At 52.0% G+C, this 25,626-nt stretch overlaps 1 protein-coding gene across 1 annotated transcript in view; it reads left to right on the top strand.

Moving 5' to 3' along the window:
• The window catches only part of HSF2BP (heat shock transcription factor 2 binding protein), a gene marked incomplete at its 3' end in the record, with an annotated part of 311,991 nt that extends 289,034 nt beyond the window's left edge, over nucleotides 1-22,957 (top strand). Inside the window, exons 5-6 of the mRNA XM_063954638.1 lie at nucleotides 22,656-22,773; nucleotides 22,854-22,957. Coding sequence (XP_063810708.1) covers nucleotides 22,656-22,773; nucleotides 22,854-22,957 — 222 coding nt within the window. The remainder of the gene's footprint in view (nucleotides 1-22,655; nucleotides 22,774-22,853) is intronic.
• Between the last annotated feature and the right edge of the window lie 2,669 nt (nucleotides 22,958-25,626).

Genomic DNA, 25,626 nt, shown 5'->3' with positions numbered 1-25,626 from the left:
TAACTGATGTGTGACATACCATCTTTAAAATATGAAAACATGAGAAAGAAGAGGGAGAGGAGAAAAAAAAACAACAAGAGAGAGAGAGAACCGTTCATATATGTATATATCACATAAATCAACAATAAACAACAGGAAAATAAACATTTTTCAAACATTTTTAAAATATTGTCAGATCATCAGGCTGTCATATCTACATGTCCAATGGTTTCCTTGCGCAGTCCCTCCCACCAGCACCTCCATACTCCACCCTCAGTATCTGGCCAGGATACATTGATGCGGATAGGTCGTGCTGGGGTTTGGTAGACTTCTGCAAAGACCAAGTATATATGCAATGTTTGAGTCCTATCAATAATCGTCAGAGATGGGGAGAGAAAAGAAACATTTCACAGATACATTTACAACGTTTCACCCGGTCATTCCTGTGTCTTCAGGGAATGACCTCCCAATTTATTAACTGTTACCTCAGGCTTACCATCAGTCCTAAGGATCACCTTTCCTGACTACATATCATGAGTGTGGGCCAAAATTCTTCCTATCTGATCCCTGGTTACAATTTGGTGTGTCCTAACTTTTGCTCATTTTCATGTCTAGGGGGTCTGACTTTATGTGGGCTGTTGCAGTTGCTGGCATAATGCCCTTCTCTTTTACAACGATAACAAATCCTTGAGTTCCTCCATGTGCCAATGGCCTGGGGTTTTGGTTGATTTGATGCCTCCTCAAACGCTTGGATGCTCATCACCATCAACCGCTTTCCCTGTACCTCCCTGATTCCTTGGATACCATGATTATGTCGTTGTCTAGGGAGTTGATATACCTTCTGTGAATCTTTGATCATACACTTAGATCTTTCCTAGGATCTGGGAAATCAGACATGATTGATCTCAATTCTGTTCGGGACCAGGGATGGCGCATTGCACTGTCCTTGACGGGAATGGTTCCCTGATCGTCAGTCTTCCCATTGGGGACTGTGATCACCCTGACAGGACTAAACTCAATTACATCACCTTGTTTTGGTCTTACAATATGGGGTACATTTGTTTGTGCGTGATATAAAACACCGTACGTACCTGTGGACACGACCTCACCTGACCCTCCGTTAGGGGGTTTGATTACTGCCTTTACCGATTTAGTCGCGTCCACCTGGATGTCTGGTAGGCTGGCTGCTGGAAGAGGTGCCGATATCGTGCTGGGCTCACTTCCTTGTTTGTATTCCTGAGGGAAGTTTAACATGGGGTGCAACTTGCATAGGTTAATAGTTGTACATTTAACAGTATTACAATTATCATTGTTATGTTTATTACAATTATTCTTATCATCTATAATACAGTTGCTAAGTGCATTTTTATTGTACAACATTGTGCCTTTCTCCGCAACCATAATCCTCTCCATTGCCATGTCTCTCCTCCCAATGTGAGAGTCAGATATGTCAGTTAACTCTCTTTGCATTTCACTTTCCTGTTGCCACAATTTTAAACAATCATAATGTTTGATCCGTCTCTTTGCTGATTTAATAAGACCTATCCTTCTCCTTAGATTTAGTAACACATCTGGGCTAAAGCTGCCTACTCTTGGGAACTTCTCCCCGTCATGTACAGTCATTCTTTCCCATTCATCACATAAAACCTCTGTGTGTGAACCGTATTTTTCACACATTACGTACCTTGCCGACCCGATTGGTCGGTTTACTGAATCAACCCGAACCGAGGTTGATCGCCCCCTACCTGAACAATTGGCCCCCATAACTTGCAGGTGTTGCTTTCACCACCTCTGACCTTCAATCAGGGTCTTCAGCGATCCCTTACAAAAACCAAAATGTTCAAGATAGGCTGACGGTGGCGGTTTACCGAGTACCCCACTCACTCGCCCACGCCAACCAATACGACCTACACACTGCCCTAGTGCTGGCGTACTCGACCCAGGGCCCCTATGAACCTTCGTTTACTGGAACATGTGAGTGTGATCCGCAGAGCATTAACCCTTTCCAGTAACTGTTGGTTGTTGGATAATTCCTGAGTGACCAGCGAACTTCCCTTCAGAAAATAAAAAATTACACAAATCACGTCAGAATGTACAAATAGCGTTTATGACCCGTTTCGTACACAAATGGTACTGGGTCAAATTACTAACTAATGCACACAATTACGTGCGGTACAATCGTTCAGCACATAAGCAACTAATCTTATGTGCGGAGCGACCAGTGGAATCGAAAATTGCGGCTGCGAATTCCTTCAGCATGAGCTTTATTGGCCTATATGGGTTCTGCACCAACCCCCTGGGTTGTGCTCTTTTCTCTATTTATAGCGGACTTCCTTGTCTGCTGTACCTGGACCTCCTGGTCAATTCCGGACCTCCTGGTCTGTGCTACAATAGACCTCCAGGTCTGCTATACTCTAATGCTCAGATTTTTATGTTTAACAGGGGATGCCTCCCTTGCCACCATGCACGTCACTTACATGTATGTACCCTGCGAGAACTCGACTTCTTGTGGTTCAACCTCAAAAAATTGTATAAACTTATATATGCAAACACTCACTCACCACATGTACACTTTTGTTTCTATTTCTATTTCTGCGCAGAAATTTTCTTTCCTTTAGACCAGATGTGTTGTAAATTTGGAGAAGGATCTGTTAGTCTAAATTTCGGACACTAAAATAGATTTGCGCTATTTATCGCGTTGCCACCTTTTCGCCTGTTACAATAACACTAGCGTGTGATTTGAGTTACGTGGGCGTACCCGGACGCTCCGTTGTGTAATATACGCTGCGTGCGTCGGCCTTTGAGTTGCGTACGCGAGTCTCACCCTTTGTTAGAGACACGTGTACACAAAGCAAATATCCACCGTAACACAATTTTTACACGTTTATCAATGTAGATGATCCTTGATCATCTACTGAGCACCACACCAATCTCTCCTTGTATCTTTAGGTAGAGCTGCGTGCGTGCTTTACAAATTACCCCTTAATGTATTACTTTTACTCTTTAACTACTAAATAGCAACAAATCTCTCTTAGCACGTTATCAATTATGAAATGGCAACCAGGAAAGTGAGATGTGAAGATTACACAAATGAACATGCAATTCTAAATTTAATCTAATAACATACATTGATGTAAGCACACGCATGTAGATATTACATATAAGTACCAATCACTATTACTTTTGATTGACTATGATATAGATTAAATAAATGCATTAAAAAAAACTCATTAAATGATGATTTCTTTTTGACAATGGATGGCTGATTATTTCCTGAGTCAACTGAAAATCAGCCGCTTAGGAAAAAAAAAATGTGACCTTCCTAAAATGGCCGCTTCTCCTCCCCCTTTCACCTCCATGAGGGCCACACAAAATGGTGGACAGACCATGCGGCCTCTTGTCACAAAGAAAGTCATCATTCAAACTCCTAAAGTTATTCTAGGCCTGAGTTTAAAAAAAAAAACTATATCAAGGCTATGCAGCAACTTTTAAATGTACTTTTAAACCTACTTAAACAGATAAACCATCCAATCTGCGTGTGTAGTTGGCACCAAATAGAAATAAAAACCAGATTTACAAAGACAATAACGTACTGTTCTTACCTTCCAGTTCCCGAATTCCCTCAGCACTCCTTACTAAGTGAAGCAGGCGCTTATCTGGTCAGCACTGCGAGGGATAGCACCTTCCCGCCTTTTGCTGATCGATAATGTCTGCTAAAGTTACCTAGTGCAGATATGTGAATCCCGGACGAGCCCCCACTTGATAATGTCTATAATATTTGTCCTATTAAAAACACGTTAAAGGTTAAAGAACACAGTACGCAATTGGCGCAAAAAGTACCGCAAGGGTACGCCCTTAACTATACCTTAAGGAATGTACTTATACTGTAAACATTTGTGCAGTGATAATGTGTAGATGTAATGCAGTGTAACCTTGTTAGCTTAAAAGCTGTATGAGCGACTATGACGCTCTGAGAACCTTTATGCATTTATAATAATCAATCAAATACCGGTCTAAGGTTCTAACGCCTTTAGTGAGAGAATGAACGTTCAAAAAGAATAATACAATACAAGCTATACACTACCAAAATAACATAGAATATCTAACCAAGTTACTACACATAAAATACAATAAAGACACAATTACTTTTAAAAGGGGAAGGAGAGAGAGAATGGCTTATAACATTAAATAAGACAATATGATTGCGGAGAAAACTTACACATGTGAGAGACAATCGCTGCGCAGTTAGTCAATGCTGAATACCGCATGGGATAGAAGCTAGACTCCATTTTGGGAAAACTCCCATGATTCCAAAGACTGCAACACATGGTTGAAAGGGAGAGGGGAAAACACCCAGCAGCAGCCATTTCTTACAAACCAACTAATCTTATTCCACATTCCAATCCAACTTCCTAGAACCATCTTATTCAATTTCACATTCCAAACAAACTCAGTATCTCAATAACCAGAGCATAAGGTATGATGGCTATGCTATATGAATTATCACAAGACCAGATCACAATGTAACCACACATATCAGCCTGCCATTGCTACAAAACCCATATTCACAAGTAACTGCATGGCGGTATTCATGATTGACAAGATATATTATAACAAACCAGCACAATCTATTTTAAATCACCATAGGCAAACAAATACCACAAATGCTATGCTACAGGTTGTCTAATGTCCCAGCTACCATCACAGATTCCCAGATCTATCACACAAACAAGTTACAATATCCTATTTAAACCAGCACCATTGACCTTAAAGCCATCTGTCTATATTTCCTTATCTAGCCATGTGAATTCAATACTTAGCCTTTCGCTTGGAGGTCAGTCCTGGGGATGAAGCAGCCATGCTGCTGGGTGCCAGGTAGCTGTGTGAGTGAGTGAGCCCTGTGATTTCCAGTGGATAATATCATACCTGTATTCCAGCTGTGGGGGTGTGTCAACCACAGGAAGTGTGTCTTTCACAGTATGTGGGCTGTCTTGTATCAGTGAGCTGAGCATGTGAGCTTGGTTATGCAAAATGTTGGGTGATGACTAACACATTCCTGTCTTGTGGGAAGCTATTGTTTGGCGAATACAAAACAAAACCCTGTCTCTGGGTTTTGTTCGATATTCATGATGTCCACTTTCAGTTGAGACAATGACATCTCAGCAATCATTCTTCTGGAGACAAATCCAGCCCCATTTCGTAAACACAGGTGTTGGCCCTCCTCATTGAGTCTCAAAGCTCAGTGTAATTAAAGGCTATTGTACTCCGTCTGCGGGAAAGATACTGATTTGGAATACAATTAATCTTCAATTACTATTCCTGTGCTTAACTATGCATAAGAACACGTGAAGCCCTCCCAACATGCAAACTATTGTTTGGGGAATCTCTAAGGTCAAAGAGCCATTTGAGACCCACTGATACCTGCTGGACTCAGGGGAATATTAACTTATAAAATCCATTATTTTGATTAAATATGTAGCGTGCACACGCATGAAGTGCATATATGGCAACGTGCAGCGAGATATTTTTCTGACTTTGACAACTCTGGCTGTAACTGACTGTTCCTGATCTCCTGTGCTGTGCACTCTGGCTGCACCTGACTGTTCCTGATCCCCTGTGCTGTGCACTCTGGCTGTACCTGACTGTTCCTGATCTCCTGTGCTGTGCACTCTGGCTGTACCTGACTGTTCCTGATCTCCTGTGCTGTATACACTGGCTGCACCTGACTGTTCCTGATCCCCTGTGCTGTGCACTCTGGCTGTAACCGACTGTTCCTGATCTCCTGTGCTGTGCACTCTGGCTGTAACTGACTGTTCCTGATCCCCTGTGCTGTGCACTCTGGCTGCACCTGACTGTTCCTGATCCCCTGTGCTGTGCACTCTGGCTGTAACTGACTGTTCCTGATCTCCTGTGCTGTGCACTCTGGCTGCACCTGACTGTTCCTGATCCCCTGTGCTGTATACACTGGCTGCTACTGACTGTTCCTGATCTCCTGTGCTGTGCACTCTGGCTGTACCTGACCGTTCCTGATCCCCTGTGCTGTATACACTGGCTGCTACTGACTGTTCCTGATCTCCTGTGCTGTGCACTCTGGCTGTACCTGACTGTTCCTGATCTCCTGTGCTGTGCACTCTAGCTGTAACCGACTGTTCCTGATCCCCTGTGCTGTGCACTCTGGCTGTACCGTACTGTTCCTGATCTCCTGTGTTGTGCACTCTGGCTGCACCTGACTGTTCCTGATCCCCTGTGCTGTGCTCTCTGGCTGCACCTGACTTCTCCTGATCCCCTGTGCTGTGCACTCTGGCTGTAACTGACTGTTCCTGATCTCCTGTGCTGTGTACACTGGCTGCACCTGACTGTTCCTGATCTCCTGTGCTGTGCACTCTGGCTGTAACTGACTGTTCCTGATCTCCTGTGCTGTACACTCTGGCTGTACCTGACTGTTCCTGATCCCCTGTGCTGTGTACACTGGCTGCACCTGACTGTTCCTGATCCCCTGTGCTGTGTACACTGGCTGCACCTGACTGTTCCTGATCTCCTGTGCTGTGCACTCTGGCTGTAACTGACTGTTCCTGATCTCCTGTGCTGTACACTCTGGCTGTACCTGACTGTTCCTGATCCCCTGTGCTGTGCACTCTGGCTGTACCTGACTGTTCCTGATCCCCTGTGCTGTGCACTCTGGCTGTACCTGACTGTTCCTGATCCCCTGTGCTGTGCACTCTGGCTGTAACCGACTGTTCCTGATCCCCTGTGCTGTGCACTCTGGCTGTACCGTACTGTTCCTGATCTCCTGTGTTGTGCACTCTGGCTGCACCTGACTGTTCCTGATCCCCTGTGCTGTGCTCTCTGGCTGCACCTGACTTCTCCTGATCCCCTGTGCTGTGCACTCTGGCTGTAACTGACTGTTCCTGATCTCCTGTGCTGTGCACTCTGGCTGCACCTGACTGTTCCTGATCCCCTGTGCTGTATACACTGGCTGCTACTGACTGTTCCTGATCTCCTGTGCTGTGCACTCTGGCTGTACCTGACTGTTCCTGATCCCCTGTGCTGTATACACTGGCTGCACCTGACTGTTCCTGATCCCCTGTGCTGTGCACTCTGGCTGTACCTGACTGTTCCTGATCTCCTGTGCTGTGCACTCTGGCTGTACCTAACTGTTCCTGATCTCCTGTGCTTTGCACTCTGGCTGCACCTGACTGTTCCTGATCCCCTGTGCTGTGCACTCTGGCTGCACCTGACTGTTCCTGATCTCCTGTGCTGTGCACTCTGGCTGTAACTGACTGTTCCTGATCCCCTGTGCTGTGCACTCTGGCTGTACCGTACTGTTCCTGATATCCTGTGCTGTGCACTCTGGCTGCACCTGACTGTTCCTGATCCCCTGTGCTGTGCACTCTGGCTGTACCGTACTGTTCCTGATATCCTGTGCTGTGCACTCTGGCTGTACCTGACTGTTCCTGATCTCCTGTGCTGTGCACTCTGGCTGCACCTGACTGTTCCTGATCCCCTGTGCTGTGCACTCTGGCTGCACCTGACTGTTCCTGATCTCCTGTGCTGTGCACTCTGGCTGTAACTGACTGTTCCTGATCCCCTGTGCTGTGCACTCTGGCTGTACCTAACTGTTCCTGATCTCCTGTGCTTTGCACTCTGGCTGCACCTGACTGTTCCTGATCCCCTGTGCTGTGCACTCTGGCTGCACCTGACTGTTCCTGATCTCCTGTGCTGTGCACTCTGGCTGTAACTGACTGTTCCTGATCCCCTGTGCTGTGCACTCTGGCTGTACCGTACTGTTCCTGATATCCTGTGCTGTGCACTCTGGCTGCACCTGACTGTTCCTGATCCCCTGTGCTGTGCACTCTGGCTGTACCGTACTGTTCCTGATATCCTGTGCTGTGCACTCTGGCTGTACCTGACTGTTCCTGATCTCCTGTGCTGTGCACTCTGGCTGCACCTGACTGTTCCTGATCCCCTGTGCTGTGCACTCTGGCTGCACCTGACTGTTCCTGATCTCCTGTGCTGTGCACTCTGGCTGTAACTGACTGTTCCTGATCCCCTGTGCTGTGCACTCTGGCTGTACCGTACTGTTCCTGATATCCTGTGCTGTGCACTCTGGCTGCACCTGACTGTTCCTGATCCCCTGTGCCGTGCACTCTGGCAGTACCGGGCTGTTTCTGATCCCCTGTGCTGTGCACTCTGGCTGTAACTGACTGTTCCTGATCTCCTGTGCTGTGCACTCTGGCTGTAACTGACTGTTCCTGATCTCCTGTGCTGTGCACTCTGGCTGCTACTGACTGTTCCTGATCTCCTGTGCTGTGCACTCTGGCTGTAACTGACTGTTACTGATCTACTGTGCTGTGCACTCTGGCTGCTACTGACTGTTCCTGATCCCCTGTGCTGTGCACTCTGGCTGCTACTGACTGTTCCTGATCTCCTGTGCTGTGCACTCTGGCTGTAACTGACTGTTCCTGATCTCCTGTGCTGTGCACTCTGGCTGCACCTGACTGTTCCTGATCCCCTGTGCTGTGCACTCTGGCTGCACCTGACTGTTCCTGATCTCCTGTGCTGTGTACTCTGGCTGCACCTGACTGATCCTGATCTCCTGTGCTGTGCACTCTGGCTGTAACTGACTGTTCCTGATCTCCTGTGCTGTGCACTCTGGCTGCACCTGACTGTTCCTGATCCCCTGTGCTGTATACACTGGCTGCACCTGACTGTTCCTGATCCCCTGTGTTGTGCACTCTGGCTGTACCGTACTGTTCCTGATCTCCTGTGTTGTGCACTCTGGCTGCACCTGACTGTTCCTGATCCCCTGTGTTGTGCACTCTGGCTGCACCTGACTGTTCCTGATCCCCTGTGCTGTGCACTCTGGCTGTACCGTACTGTTCCTGATCCCCTGTGCTGTGCACTCTGGCTGTAACCGGCTGTTCCTGATCTCCTGCGCTGTGTACACTGGCTGTAACTGACTGTTCCTGATCCCCTGTGCTGTGCACTCTGGCTGTACCTGACTGTTCCTGATCCCCTGTGCTGTGCACTCTGGCTGTACCTGACTGTTCCTGATTCCCTGTGCTGTGCACTCTGGCTGTACCGTACTGTTCCTGATCCCCTGTGCTGTGCACTCTGGCTGTAACCGGCTGTTCCTGATCTCCTGCGCTGTGTACACTGGCTGTAACTGACTGTTCCTGATCCCCTGTGCTGTGCACTCTGGCTGTAACTGACTGTTCCTGATCCCCTGTGCTGTGCACTCTGGCTGTACCTGACTGTTCCTGATTCCCTGTGCTGTGCACTCTGGCTGCACCTGACTGTTCCTGATCCCCTGTGCTGTGCACTCTGGCTGTACCTGACTGTTCCTGATCCCCTGTGCTGTGCACTCTGGCTGTAACTGACTGTTCCTGATCTCCTGTGCTTTGCACTCTGGCTGCACCTGACTGTTCCTGATCCCCTGTGCTGTGCACTCTGGCTGCACCTGACTGTTCCTGATCCCCTGTGCTGTGCACTTTGGCTGTACCTGACTGTTCCTGATCTCCTGTGCTGTGCACTCTGGCTGTACCTGACTGTTCCTGATCCCCTGTGTTGTGCACTCTGGCTGCACCTGACTGTTCCTGATCCCCTGTGCTGTGCACTCTGGCTGTAACCGACTGTTCCTGATCCCCTGTGTTGTGCACTCTGGCTGTACCGTACTGTTCCTGATCCCCTGTGCTGTGCACTCTGGCTGTAACCGACTGTTCCTGATCCCCTGTGCTGTGCACTCTGGCTGTAACTGACTGTTCCTGATCTCCTGTGCTGTGCACTCTGGCTGCACCTGACTGTTCCTGATCCCCTGTGCTGTGCACTCTGGCTGCACCTGACTGTTCCTGATCCCCTGTGCTGTGCACTCTGGCTGTACCTGACTGTTCCTGATCCCCTGTGCTGTGCACTCTGGCTGTACCTGACTGTTCCTGATCCCCTGTGCCGTGCACTCTGGCTGTACCTGACTATTCCTGATCCCCTGTGCCGTGCACTCTGGCTGCACCTGACTGTTCCTGATCCCCTGTGCTGTGCACTCTGTCTGTACCTGACTGTTCCTGATCCCCTGTTCTGTGCACTCTGGCTGTACCTGACTGTTCCTGATCCCCTGTGCTGTGCACTCTGGCTGTACCTGACTGTTCCTGATCCCCTGTGCTGTGCACTCTGGCTGCACCTGACTGTTCCTGATCCCCTGTGCTGTGTACTCTGGCTGTACCTGACTGTTCCTGATCCCCTGTGCTGTGCACTCTGGCTGTACCTGACTGTTCCTGATCTCCTGTGCTGTGCACTCTGGCTGTACCTGACTGTTCCTGATCCCCTGTGTTGTGCACTCTGGCTGCACCTGACTGTTCCTGATCCCCTGTGCTGTGCTCTCTGGCTGCACCTGACTTCTCCTGATCCCCTGTGCTGTGCACTCTGGCTGTAACTGACTGTTCCTGATCTCCTGTGCTGTGCACTCTGGCTGCACCTGACTGTTCCTGATCCCCTGTGCTATATACACTGGCTGCTACTGACTGTTCCTGATCTCCTGTGCTGTGCACTCTGGCTGTACCTGACTGTTCCTGATCCCCTGTGCTGTATACACTGGCTGCACCTGACTGTTCCTGATCCCCTGTGCTGTGCACTCTGGCTGTACCTGACTGTTCCTGATCTCCTGTGCTGTGCACTCTGGCTGTACCTAACTGTTCCTGATCTCCTGTGCTTTGCACTCTGGCTGCACCTGACTGTTCCTGATCCCCTGTGCTGTGCACTCTGGCTGCACCTGACTGTTCCTGATCTCCTGTGCTGTGCACTCTGGCTGTAACTGACTGTTCCTGATCCCCTGTGCTGTGCACTCTGGCTGTACCGTACTGTTCCTGATATCCTGTGCTGTGCACTCTGGCTGCACCTGACTGTTCCTGATCCCCTGTGCTGTGCACTCTGGCTGTACCGTACTGTTCCTGATATCCTGTGCTGTGCACTCTGGCTGTACCTGACTGTTCCTGATCTCCTGTGCTGTGCACTCTGGCTGCACCTGACTGTTCCTGATCCCCTGTGCTGTGCACTCTGGCTGCACCTGACTGTTCCTGATCTCCTGTGCTGTGCACTCTGGCTGTAACTGACTGTTCCTGATCCCCTGTGCTGTGCACTCTGGCTGTACCGTACTGTTCCTGATATCCTGTGCTGTGCACTCTGGCTGCACCTGACTGTTCCTGATCCCCTGTGCCGTGCACTCTGGCAGTACCGGGCTGTTTCTGATCCCCTGTGCTGTGCACTCTGGCTGTAACTGACTGTTCCTGATCTCCTGTGCTGTGCACTCTGGCTGTAACTGACTGTTCCTGATCTCCTGTGCTGTGCACTCTGGCTGCTACTGACTGTTCCTGATCTCCTGTGCTGTGCACTCTGGCTGTAACTGACTGTTACTGATCTACTGTGCTGTGCACTCTGGCTGCTACTGACTGTTCCTGATCCCCTGTGCTGTGCACTCTGGCTGCTACTGACTGTTCCTGATCTCCTGTGCTGTGCACTCTGGCTGTAACTGACTGTTCCTGATCTCCTGTGCTGTGCACTCTGGCTGCACCTGACTGTTCCTGATCCCCTGTGCTGTGCACTCTGGCTGCACCTGACTGTTCCTGATCTCCTGTGCTGTGTACTCTGGCTGCACCTGACTGATCCTGATCTCCTGTGCTGTGCACTCTGGCTGTAACTGACTGTTCCTGATCTCCTGTGCTGTGCACTCTGGCTGCACCTGACTGTTCCTGATCCCCTGTGCTGTATACACTGGCTGCACCTGGCTGTTCCTGATCCCCTGTGTTGTGCACTCTGGCTGTACCGTACTGTTCCTGATCTCCTGTGTTGTGCACTCTGGCTGCACCTGACTGTTCCTGATCCCCTGTGTTGTGCACTCTGGCTGCACCTGACTGTTCCTGATCCCCTGTGCTGTGCACTCTGGCTGTACCGTACTGTTCCTGATCCCCTGTGCTGTGCACTCTGGCTGTAACCGGCTGTTCCTGATCTCCTGCGCTGTGTACACTGGCTGTAACTGACTGTTCCTGATCCCCTGTGCTGTGCACTCTGGCTGTACCTGACTGTTCCTGATCCCCTGTGCTGTGCACTCTGGCTGTACCTGACTGTTCCTGATCCCCTGTGCTGTGCACTCTGGCTGTACCGTACTGTTCCTGATCCCCTGTGCTGTGCACTCTGGCTGTAACCGGCTGTTCCTGATCTCCTGCGCTGTGTACACTGGCTGTAACTGACTGTTCCTGATCCCCTGTGCTGTGCACTCTGGCTGTAACTGACTGTTCCTGATCCCCTGTGCTGTGCACTCTGGCTGTACCTGACTGTTCCTGATCCCCTGTGCTGTGCACTCTGGCTGCACCTGACTGTTCCTGATCCCCTGTGCTGTGCACTCTGGCTGTACCTGACTGTTCCTGATCCCCTGTGCTGTGCACTCTGGCTGTAACTGACTGTTCCTGATCTCCTGTGCTTTGCACTCTGGCTGCACCTGACTGTTCCTGATCCCCTGTGCTGTGCACTCTGGCTGCACCTGACTGTTCCTGATCCCCTGTGCTGTGCACTCTGGCTGCACCTGACTGTTCCTGATCCCCTGTGCTGTGCACTTTGGCTGTACCTGACTGTTCCTGATCTCCTGTGCTGTGCACTCTGGCTGTACCTGACTGTTCCTGATCCCCTGTGTTGTGCACTCTGGCTGCACCTGACTGTTCCTGATCCCCTGTGCTGTGCACTCTGGCTGTAACCGACTGTTCCTGATCCCCTGTGTTGTGCACTCTGGCTATAACTGACTGTTCCTGATCCTCTGTGCTGTGCACTCTGGCTGTACCGTACTGTTCCTGATCCCCTGTGCTGTGCACTCTGGCTGTACCATACTGTTCCTGATCCCCTGTGCTGTGCACTCTGGCTGTAACTGACTGTTCCTGATCTCCTGTGCTGTGCACTCTGGCTGCACCTGACTGTTCCTGATCCCCTGTGCTGTGCACTCTGGCTGCACCTGACTGTTCCTGATCCCCTGTGCTGCGCACTCTGGCTGTACCTGACTGTTCCTGATCCCCTGTGCTGTGCACTCTGGCTGTACCTGACTGTTCCTGATCCCCTGTGCTGTGCACTCTGGCTGTACCTGACTGTTCCTGATCTCCTGTGCTGTGCACTCTGGCTGTACCTGACTGTTCCTGATCCCCTGTGTTGTGCACTCTGGCTGCACCTGACTGTTCCTGATCCCCTGTGCTGTGCACTCTGGCTGTACCTGACTGTTCCTGATCCCCTGTGCTGTGCACTCTGGCTGTACCTGACTGTTCCTGATCCCCTGTGCTGTGCACTCTGGCTGTACCTGACTGTTCCTGATCTCCTGTGCTGTGCACTTTGGCTGTAACTGACTGTTCCTGATCTCCTGTGCTGTGCACTCTGGCTGCACCTGACTGTTCCTGATCCCCTGTGCTGTGCACTCTGGCTGCACCTGACTGTTCCTGATCTCCTGTGCTGTGCACTCTGGCTGCACCAGACTGATCCTGATTTCCTGTGCTGTGCACTCTGGCTGCACCTGACTGTTCCTGATCCCCTGTGCTGTGCACTCTGGCTGCACCTGACTGTTCCTGATCTCCTGTGCTGTGCACTCTGGCTGCACCTGACTGTTCCTGATCCCCTGTGTTGTGCACTCTGGCTTTACCGTACTGTTCCTGATCCCCTGTGTTGTGCACTCTGGCTGTAACTGACTGTTCCTGATCTCCTGTGCTGTGTACTCTGGCTGCACCTGACTGTTCCTGATCTCCTGTGCTGTGCACTCTGGCTGCACCTGACTGTTCCTGATCCCCTGTGCTGTGCACTCTGGCTGCACCTGACTGTTCCTGATCCCCTGTGCTATGCACTCTGGCTGTACCTGACTGTTCCTGATCCCCTGTGCTGTGCACTCTGGCTGTACCATACTGTTCCTGATCCCCTGTGCTGTGCACTCTGGCTGTAACCGACTGTTCCTGATCCCCTGTGCTGTGCACTCTGGCTGTACCTGACTGTTCCTGATCCCCTGTGCTGTGCACTCTGGCTGCACCTGACTGTTCCTGATCCCCTGTGCTGTGCACTCTGGCTGTACCTGACTGTTCCTGATCCCCTGTGCTATGCACTCTGGCTGTACCTGACTGTTCCTGATCCCCTGTGCTGTGCACTCTGGCTGTACCATACTGTTCCTGATCCCCTGTGCTGTGCACTCTGGCTGTAACCGACTGTTCCTGATCCCCTGTGCTGTGCACTCTGGCTGCACCTGACTGTTCCTGATCTCCTGTGCTGTGCACTCTGGCTGCACCTGACTGTTCCTGATCCCCTGTGCTGTGCACTCTGGCTGCACCTGACTGTTCCTGATCTCCTGTGCTGTGTACTCTGGCTGCACCTGACTGATCCTGATCTCCTGTGCTGTGCACTCTGGCTGTAACTGACTGTTCCTGATCTCCTGTGCTGTGCACTCTGGCTGCACCTGACTGTTCCTGATCCCCTGTGCTGTATACACTGGCTGCACCTGGCTGTTCCTGATCCCCTGTGTTGTGCACTCTGGCTGTACCGTACTGTTCCTGATCTCCTGTGTTGTGCACTCTGGCTGCACCTGACTGTTCCTGATCCCCTGTGTTGTGCACTCTGGCTGCACCTGACTGTTCCTGATCCCCTGTGCTGTGCACTCTGGCTGTACCGTACTGTTCCTGATCCCCTGTGCTGTGCACTCTGGCTGTAACCGGCTGTTCCTGATCTCCTGCGCTGTGTACACTGGCTGTAACTGACTGTTCCTGATCCCCTGTGCTGTGCACTCTGGCTGTACCTGACTGTTCCTGATCCCCTGTGCTGTGCACTCTGGCTGTACCTGACTGTTCCTGATCCCCTGTGCTGTGCACTCTGGCTGTACCGTACTGTTCCTGATCCCCTGTGCTGTGCACTCTGGCTGTAACCGGCTGTTCCTGATCTCCTGCGCTGTGTACACTGGCTGTAACTGACTGTTCCTGATCCCCTGTGCTGTGCACTCTGGCTGTAACTGACTGTTCCTGATCCCCTGTGCTGTGCACTCTGGCTGTACCTGACTGTTCCTGATCCCCTGTGCTGTGCACTCTGGCTGCACCTGACTGTTCCTGATCCCCTGTGCTGTGCACTCTGGCTGTACCTGACTGTTCCTGATCCCCTGTGCTGTGCACTCTGGCTGTAACTGACTGTTCCTGATCTCCTGTGCTTTGCACTCTGGCTGCACCTGACTGTTCCTGATCCCCTGTGCTGTGCACTCTGGCTGCACCTGACTGTTCCTGATCCCCTGTGCTGTGCACTCTGGCTGCACCTGACTGTTCCTGATCCCCTGTGCTGTGCACTTTGGCTGTACCTGACTGTTCCTGATCTCCTGTGCTGTGCACTCTGGCTGTACCTGACTGTTCCTGATCCCCTGTGTTGTGCACTCTGGCTGCACCTGACTGTTCCTGATCCCCTGTGCTGTGCACTCTGGCTGTAACCGACTGTTCCTGATCCCCTGTGTTGTGCACTCTGGCTATAACTGACTGTTCCTGATCCTCTGTGCTGTGCACTCTGGCTGTACCGTACTGTTCCTGATCCCCTGTGCTGTGCACTCTGGCTGTACCATACTGTTCCTGATCCCCTGTGCTGTGCACTCTGGCTGTAACTGACTGTTCCTGATCTCCTGTGCTGTGCACTCTGGCTGCACCTGACTGTTCCTGATCCCCTGTGCTGTGCACTCTGGCTGCACCTGACTGTTCCTGATCCCCTGTGCTGCGCACTCTGGCTGTACCTGACTGTTCCTGATCCCCTGTGCTGTGCACTCTGGCTGTACCTGACTGTTCCTGATCCCCTGTGCTGTGCACTCTGGCTGTACCTGACTGTTCCTGATCTCCTGTGCTGTGCACTCTGGCTGTACCTGACTGTTCCTGATCCCCTGTGTTGTGCACTCTGGCTGCACCTGACTGTTCCTGATCCCCTGTGCTGTGCACTCTGGCTGTACCTGACTGTTCCTGATCCCCTGTGCTGTGCACTCTGGCTGTACCTGACTGTTCCTGATCCCCTGTGCTGTGCACTCTGGCTGTACCTGACTGTTCCTGATCTCCTGTGCTGTGCACTTTGGCTGTAACTGACTGTTCCTGATCTCCTGTGCTGTGCACTCTGGCTGCACCTGACTGTTCCTGATCCCCTGTGCTGTGCACTCTGGCTGCACCTGACTGTTCCTGATCTCCTGTGCTGTGCACTCTGGCTGCACCAGACTGATCCTGATTTCCTGTGCTGTGCACTCTGGCTGCACCTGACTGTTCCTGATCCCCTGTGCTGTGCACTCTGGCTGCACCTGACTGTTCCTGATCTCCTGTGCTGTGCACTCTGGCTGCACCTGACTGTTCCTGATCCCCTGTGTTGTGCACTCTGGCTTTACCGTACTGTTCCTGATCCCCTGTGTTGTGCACTCTGGCTGTAACTGACTGTTCCTGATCTCCTGTGCTGTGTACTCTGGCTGCACCTGACTGTTCCTGATCTCCTGTGCTGTGCACTCTGGCTGCACCTGACTGTTCCTGATCCCCTGTGCTGTGCACTCTGGCTGCACCTGACTGTTCCTGATCCCCTGTGCTATGCACTCTGGCTGTACCTGACTGTTCCTGATCCCCTGTGCTGTGCACTCTGGCTGTACCATACTGTTCCTGATCCCCTGTGCTGTGCACTCTGGCTGTAACCGACTGTTCCTGATCCCCTGTGCTGTGCACTCTGGCTGTACCTGACTGTTCCTGATCCCCTGTGCTGTGCACTCTGGCTGCACCTGACTGTTCCTGATCCCCTGTGCTGTGCACTCTGGCTGTACCTGACTGTTCCTGATCCCCTGTGCTATGCACTCTGGCTGTACCTGACTGTTCCTGATCCCCTGTGCTGTGCACTCTGGCTGTACCATACTGTTCCTGATCCCCTGTGCTGTGCACTCTGGCTGTAACCGACTGTTCCTGATCCCCTGTGCTGTGCACTCTGGCTGTAACTGACTGTTCCTGATCTCCTGTGCTGTGCACTCTGGCTGTACCTGACTGTTCCTGATCCCCTGTGCTGTGCACTCTGGCTGCACCTGACTGTTCCTGATCCCCTGTGCTGTGCACTCTGGCTGTACCTGACTGTTCCTGATCCCCTGTGCTGTGCACTCTGGCTGTACCTGACTATTCCTGATCCCCTGTGCCGTGCACTCTGGCTGCACCTGACTGTTCCTGATCCCCTGTGCTGTGCACTCTGGCTGTACCCGACTGTTCCTGATCCCCTGTGCTGTGCACTCTGGCTGTACCTGACTGTTCCTGATCCCCTGTGCTGTGCACTCTGGCTGTACCTGACTGTTCCTGATCCCCTGTGCTGTGCACTCTGGCTGCACCTGACTGTTCCTGATCCCCTGTGCTGTGCACTCTGGCTGTACCTGACTGTTCCTGATATCCTGTGCTGTGCACTCTGGCTGTACCTGACTGTTCCTGATCCCCTGTGCTGTGCACTCTGGCTGCACCTGACTGTTCCTGATCCCCTGTGCTGTGCACTCTGGCTGTACCTGACTGTTCCTGATCCCCTGTGCTGTGCACTCTGGCTGTACCTGACTGTTCCTGATCCCCTGTGCTGTGCACTCTGGCTGTACCTGACTGTTCCTGATCCCCTGTGCTGTGCACTCTGGCTGTACCTGACTGTTCCTGATCCCCTGTGCTGTGCACTCTGGCTGTACCGTACTGTTCCTGATCCCCTGTGCTGTGCACTCTGGCTGTACCTGACTGTTCCTGATCCCCTGTGCTGTGCACTCTGGCTGTACCTGACTGTTCCTGATCCCCTGTGCTGTGCACTCTGGCTGTAACTGACTGTTCCTGATCCCCTGTGCTGTGCACTCTGGCTGCACCTGACTGTTCCTGATCTCCTGTGCTGTGCACTCTGGCTGTAACTGACTGTTCCTGATCCCCTGTGCTGTGCACTCTGGCTGTACCGTACTGTTCCTGATCCCCTGTGCTGTGCACTCTGGCTGTAACTGACTGTTCCTGATCCCCTGTGCTGTGCACTCTGGCTGTACCTGACTGTTCCTGATCCCCTGTGCTGTGCACTCTGGCTGTACCTGACTGTTCCTGATCCCCTGTGCTTTGCACTCTGGCTGCACCTGACTGTTCCTGATCCCCTGTGCTGTGCACTCTGGCTGCACCTGACTGTTCCTGATCTCCTGTGCTGTGCACTCTGGCTGTAACTGACTGTTCCTGATCCCCTGTGCTGTGCACTCTGGCTGTACCGTACTGTTCCTGATATCCTGTGCTGTGCACTCTGGCTGCACCTGACTGTTCCTGATCCCCTGTGCGGTGCACTCTGGCTGTACCGTACTGTTCCTGATATCCTGTGCTGTGCACTCTGGCTGTACCTGACTGTTCCTGATCTCCTGTGCTGTGCACTCTGGCTGCACCTGACTGTTCCTGATCCCCTGTGCTGTGCACTCTGGCTGCACCTGACTGTTCCTGATCTCCTGTGCTGTGCACTCTGGCTGTAACTGACTGTTCCTGATCCCCTGTGCTGTGCACTCTGGCTGTACCGTACTGTTCCTGATATCCTGTGCTGTGCACTCTGGCTGCACCTGACTGTTCCTGATCCCCTGTGCCGTGCACTCTGGCAGTACCGGGCTGTTTCTGATCCCCTGTGCTGTGCACTCTGGCTGTAACTGACTGTTCCTGATCTCCTGTGCTGTGCACTCTGGCTGTAACTGACTGTTCCTGATCTCCTGTGCTGTGCACTCTGGCTGCTACTGACTGTTCCTGATCTCCTGTGCTGTGCACTCTGGCTGTAACTGACTGTTACTGATCTACTGTGCTGTGCACTCTGGCTGCTACTGACTGTTCCTGATCCCCTGTGCTGTGCACTCTGGCTGCTACTGACTGTTCCTGATCTCCTGTGCTGTGCACTCTGGCTGTAACTGACTGTTCCTGATCTCCTGTGCTGTGCACTCTGGCTGCACCTGACTGTTCCTGATCCCCTGTGCTGTGCACTCTGGCTGCACCTGACTGTTCCTGATCTCCTGTGCTGTGTACTCTGGCTGCACCTGACTGATCCTGATCTCCTGTGCTGTGCACTCTGGCTGTAACTGACTGTTCCTGATCTCCTGTGCTGTGCACTCTGGCTGCACCTGACTGTTCCTGATCCCCTGTGCTGTATACACTGGCTGCACCTGACTGTTCCTGATCCCCTGTGTTGTGCACTCTGGCTGTACCGTACTGTTCCTGATCTCCTGTGTTGTGCACTCTGGCTGCACCTGACTGTTCCTGATCCCCTGTGTTGTGCACTCTGGCTGCACCTGACTGTTCCTGATCCCCTGTGCTGTGCACTCTGGCTGTACCGTACTGTTCCTGATCCCCTGTGCTGTGCACTCTGGCTGTAACCGGCTGTTCCTGATCTCCTGCGCTGTGTACACTGGCTGTAACTGACTGTTCCTGATCCCCTGTGCTGTGCACTCTGGCTGTACCTGACTGTTCCTGATCCCCTGTGCTGTGCACTCTGGCTGTACCTGACTGTTCCTGATCCCCTGTGCTGTGCACTCTGGCTGTACCGTACTGTTCCTGATCCCCTGTGCTGTGCACTCTGGCTGTAACCGGCTGTTCCTGATCTCCTGCGCTGTGTACACTGGCTGTAACTGACTGTTCCTGATCCCCTGTGCTGTGCACTCTGGCTGTAACTGACTGTTCCTGATCCCCTGTGCTGTGCACTCTGGCTGTACCTGACTGTTCCTGATCCCCTGTGCTGTGCACTCTGGCTGCACCTGACTGTTCCTGATCCCCTGTGCTGTGCACTCTGGCTGTACCTGACTGTTCCTGATCCCCTGTGCTGTGCACTCTGGCTGTAACTGACTGTTCCTGATCTCCTGTGCTTTGCACTCTGGCTGCACCTGACTGTTCCTGATCCCCTGTGCTGTGCACTCTGGCTGCACCTGACTGTTCCTGATCCCCTGTGCTGTGCACTCTGGCTGCACCTGACTGTTCCTGATCCCCTGTGCTGTGCACTTTGGCTGTACCTGACTGTTCCTGATCTCCTGTGCTGTGCACTCTGGCTGTACCTGACTGTTCCTGATCCCCTGTGTTGTGCACTCTGGCTGCACCTGACTGTTCCTGATCCCCTGTGCTGTGCACTCTGGCTGTAACCGACTGTTCCTGATCCCCTGTGTTGTGCACTCTGGCTATAACTGACTGTTCCTGATCCTCTGTGCTGTGCACTCTGGCTGTACCGTACTGTTCCTGATCCCCTGTGCTGTGCACTCTGGCTGTACCGTACTGTTCCTGATCCCCTGTGCTGTGCACTCTGGCTGTAACTGACTGTTCCTGATCTCCTGTGCTGTGCACTCTGGCTGCACCTGACTGTTCCTGATCCCCTGTGCTGTGCACTCTGGCTGCACCTGACTGTTCCTGATCCCCTGTGCTGTGCACTCTGGCTGTACCTGACTGTTCCTGATCCCCTGTGCTGTGCACTCTGGCTGTACCTGACTGTTCCTGATCCCCTGTGCTGTGCACTCTGGCTGTACCTGACTGTTCCTGATCTCCTGTGCTGTGCACTCTGGCTGTACCTGACTGTTCCTGATCCCCTGTGTTGTGCACTCTGGCTGCACCTGACTGTTCCTGATCCCCTGTGCTGTGCACTCTGGCTGTACCTGACTGTTCCTGATCCCCTGTGCTGTGCACTCTGGCTGTACCTGACTGTTCCTGATCCCCTGTGCTGTGCACTCTGGCTGTACCTGACTGTTCCTGATCTCCTGTGCTGTGCACTTTGGCTGTAACTGACTGTTCCTGATCTCCTGTGCTGTGCACTCTGGCTGCACCTGACTGTTCCTGATCCCCTGTGCTGTGCACTCTGGCTGCACCTGACTGTTCCTGATCTCCTGTGCTGTGCACTCTGGCTGCACCAGACTGATCCTGATTTCCTGTGCTGTGCACTCTGGCTGCACCTGACTGTTCCTGATCCCCTGTGCTGTGCACTCTGGCTGCACCTGACTGTTCCTGATCTCCTGTGCTGTGCACTCTGGCTGCACCTGACTGTTCCTGATCCCCTGTGTTGTGCACTCTGGCTTTACCGTACTGTTCCTGATCCCCTGTGTTGTGCACTCTGGCTGTAACTGACTGTTCCTGATCTCCTGTGCTGTGTACTCTGGCTGCACCTGACTGTTCCTGATCTCCTGTGCTGTGCACTCTGGCTGCACCTGACTGTTCCTGATCCCCTGTGCTGTGCACTCTGGCTGCACCTGACTGTTCCTGATCCCCTGTGCTATGCACTCTGGCTGTACCTGACTGTTCCTGATCCCCTGTGCTGTGCACTCTGGCTGTACCATACTGTTCCTGATCCCCTGTGCTGTGCACTCTGGCTGTAACCGACTGTTCCTGATCCCCTGTGCTGTGCACTCTGGCTGTACCTGACTGTTCCTGATCCCCTGTGCTGTGCACTCTGGCTGCACCTGACTGTTCCTGATCCCCTGTGCTGTGCACTCTGGCTGTACCTGACTGTTCCTGATCCCCTGTGCTATGCACTCTGGCTGTACCTGACTGTTCCTGATCCCCTGTGCTGTGCACTCTGGCTGTACCATACTGTTCCTGATCCCCTGTGCTGTGCACTCTGGCTGTAACCGACTGTTCCTGATCCCCTGTGCTGTGCACTCTGGCTGTAACTGACTGTTCCTGATCTCCTGTGCTGTGCACTCTGGCTGTACCTGACTGTTCCTGATCCCCTGTGCTGTGCACTCTGGCTGCACCTGACTGTTCCTGATCCCCTGTGCTGTGCACTCTGGCTGTACCTGACTGTTCCTGATCCCCTGTGCTGTGCACTCTGGCTGTACCTGACTATTCCTGATCCCCTGTGCCGTGCACTCTGGCTGCACCTGACTGTTCCTGATCCCCTGTGCTGTGCACTCTGGCTGTACCCGACTGTTCCTGATCCCCTGTGCTGTGCACTCTGGCTGTACCTGACTGTTCCTGATCCCCTGTGCTGTGCACTCTGGCTGTACCTGACTGTTCCTGATCCCCTGTGCTGTGCACTCTGGCTGCACCTGACTGTTCCTGATCCCCTGTGCTGTGCACTCTGGCTGTACCTGACTGTTCCTGATATCCTGTGCTGTGCACTCTGGCTGTACCTGACTGTTCCTGATCCCCTGTGCTGTGCACTCTGGCTGCACCTGACTGTTCCTGATCCCCTGTGCTGTGCACTCTGGCTGTACCTGACTGTTCCTGATCCCCTGTGCTGTGCACTCTGGCTGTACCTGACTGTTCCTGATCCCCTGTGCTGTGCACTCTGGCTGTACCTGACTGTTCCTGATCCCCTGTGCTGTGCACTCTGGCTGTACCTGACTGTTCCTGATCCCCTGTGCTGTGCACTCTGGCTGTACCGTACTGTTCCTGATCCCCTGTGCTGTGCACTCTGGCTGTACCTGACTGTTCCTGATCCCCTGTGCTGTGCACTCTGGCTGTACCTGACTGTTCCTGATCCCCCTGTGCTGTGCACTCTGGCTGTAACTGACTGTTCCTGATCTCCTGTGCTGTGCACTCTGGCTGTACCTGACTGTTCCTGATCCCCTGTGCTGTACACTCTGGCTGCGCCTTGCTATTCCTGATCCCCATGCTGTGTACTCTGGCTGTAACTGATTATTCCTAACCTTCTATCCTATGTTTCGTCTCTCGCTGACAATTTCCATTCTCCTTTCCTCCCAGATGTAGCAGCTGTTCCCTGTGGACGTGATTTCCTGATATCTTCATGTAAGGAATTGATGGAGAAATGGTTCCATCTTCTAGGAAAAATGGCATTAGGGTCCTGCAGCCGCCTAAGAGTGTGAGTGGACAAATAGATAACAATGATTCCAGTGTAAGTATCCGCACAGGACGGTAATATCAGATGTCTCTCTCTGGCAGTCTCATACTGATGTCACTGTACAATGTGTCTATTAATCGGAGCGGTCTGCTGTGGTTGAGTCAGTGCGCTGGAATCATCCCTCAGCTGCAGATTCTCCTGACTGGTAAGACAATATTGGGGGGATACGGCTTCTCTGATCGCAGGCCAGGGTGGTATGTCACTTACTGGGTCCCCACAGTAGTATAGGATTCACCTGCGGAAATAGTGAGTGGTGGGCCCAGGTGCAAAAATATGCTCCGCCCCCCCACTCATGCAGTTAGTACCTTGTAGCAATGAGTGCCTGTGGCCGTGCCCTTCTCCACAGCAGCGTTTGCCCCCAGTGACCCCCCTGACATGCCCCTCCACATCAGTGTGTTTCCCACATGCCCCTGTGTGCCCCAGATTTCCTCAGCATCTCCGTCACATGGCCACCCCCCCCCCACAACATTTTCCTCCATATATTACACACAGTATTAGTGACCTTCACATACTACAAAAGTTATTAGTGATCCTTATATATTACCCACAGTACTAGTAACCTCTATATACTACAAACAGCAATAGTGACCTTCATATACTACAAACGGTATTAGTGACCGCCATATGCTACAGACAGCATTAGTGACCTTCCTATACTACAAAAGGTATTAGTGACGCCATATGCTACAAACAGCATTAGTGTCTGCTACTGTATATGCTATAGACAGCATTAGTGACCTCCATATACTACAAACAGCATTCGTGACCGCTACTGTATATGCTACAGAAAGAGTTGGTGACTGTCATATGGTACAGACAGCATTAGTGACCTCCATATACTATAAACAGTATTAGTGAACGCCATATGCGACAGACAGCGTTCGTAACCGCTATATGCTACAGAAAGTGTTAGTGACTGCAATATGCTCCGGACAGCGTTAATGACCACCATATGGTACAGAGTTTGTGACCGCCATATGGTACAGACAGCATTACTGTCAGCCATATGCTATAGACAGCGTTAGTGTCTGCCATATGCTATAGACAGCATTAGTGTCCGCTATATACTACAGACAGCGTTGGTGACCGCCAATCATTTACAAACATGGCTAACCCGGGCTTCATTACATCCGGCCCCATTTATTTGTTTTAACCCCAAAAATGACATGTAATTATTGGTGCAGCTGGTGCGCCGCCAAGGGAACTAGTGAGCAGTCACTGCAGCTAATCACTGTGTAATGTGTGCAGAGAGATCTGTCCTAGATCAGTAGCCCCCTTGGTCCTTCTTCCTTGGTGCCCCCCCTGACAGCTGGGGCCCGGAGGCCTATGCTTCTACTGCCTCCGGGACTTATGCCACTGGGATACCAGTCACACAGCACCCTATGCCATGCGTGCTCCCCAATGACTGCACAACAACGCCTACTTCTCGTCTGCCCTGATATAATGCTTCTCCTCAACTCCAGAACCACTGCTCCCTACAACAATGCACGGTGTGATGTCACTAGATGTGACCGCGTTCAGTACAAGATGTCTGTGTCTGCTGCGGCGTATGTACGGTGTGATGTCACTAGATGTGACCGCGTTCAGTACAAGATGTCTGTGTCTGCTGCAGCGTATGTACGGTGTGATGTCACTAGATGTGACCGCGTTCAGTACAAGATGTCTGTATCTGCTGCTGCGTATGTACGGTGTGATGTCACTAGATGTGACCGCGTTCAGTACAAGATGTCTGTGTCTGCTGCAGCGTATGTACGGTGTGATGTCACTAGATGTGACCGCGTTCAGTACAAGATGTCTGTATCTGCTGCAGCGTATGTACGGTGTGATGTCACTGGATGTGACCGCGTTCAGTACAAGATGTCTGTATCTGCTGCAGCGTATGTACGGTGTGATGTCACTAGGTGTGACCGCGTTCAGTACAAGATGTCTGTGTCTGCTGCAGCGTATGTACGGTGTGTGATGTCACTAGATGTGACCGCGTTCAGTACAAGATGTCTGTGTCTGCTGCGGCGTATGTACGGTGTGATGTCACTGGATTGTGACCGCGTTCAGTACAAGATGTCTGTATCTGCTGCAGCGTATGTACGGTGTGATGTCACTAGATGTGACCGCGTTCAGTACAAGATGTCTATGTCTGCTGCAGCGTATGTACGGTGTGATGTCACTAGATGTGACCGCGTTCAGTACAAGATGTCTGTATCTGCTGCAGCGTATGTACGGTGTGATGTCACTAGATGTGACCGCGTTCAGTACAAGATGTCTGTGTCTGCTGCAGCGTATGTACGGTGTGATGTCACTAGATGTGACCGCGTTCAGTACAAGATGTCTGTATCTGCTGCAGCGTATGTACGGTGTGATGTCACTAGATGTGACCGCGTTCAGTACAAGATGTCTGTATCTGCTGCAGCGTATGTACGGTGTGATGTCACTAGATGTGACCGCGTTCAGTACAAGATGTCTGTATCTGCTGCAGCGTATGTACGGTGTGATGTCACTAGATGTGACCGCGTTCAGTACAAGATGTCTGTGTCTGCTGCGGCGTATGTACGGTGTGATGTCACTAGATGTGACCGCGTTCAGTACAAGATGTCTGTGTCTGCTGCAGCGTATGTACGGTGTGATGTCACTAGATGTGACCGCGTTCAGTACAAGATGTCTGTATCTGCTGCTGCGTATGTACGGTGTGATGTCACTAGATGTGACCGCGTTCAAGTACAAGATGTCTGTGTCTGCTGCAGCGTATGTACGGTGTGATGTCACTAGATGTGACCGCGTTCAGTACAAGATGTCTGTATCTGCTGCAGCGTATGTACG

Source organism: Pseudophryne corroboree, unplaced genomic scaffold (assembly GCF_028390025.1).
Source record: "Pseudophryne corroboree isolate aPseCor3 unplaced genomic scaffold, aPseCor3.hap2 scaffold_706, whole genome shotgun sequence".
Lineage (NCBI taxonomy): Eukaryota > Metazoa > Chordata > Amphibia > Anura > Myobatrachidae > Pseudophryne > Pseudophryne corroboree.
This window is presented reverse-complemented; position numbering and strand designations above follow the sequence as displayed.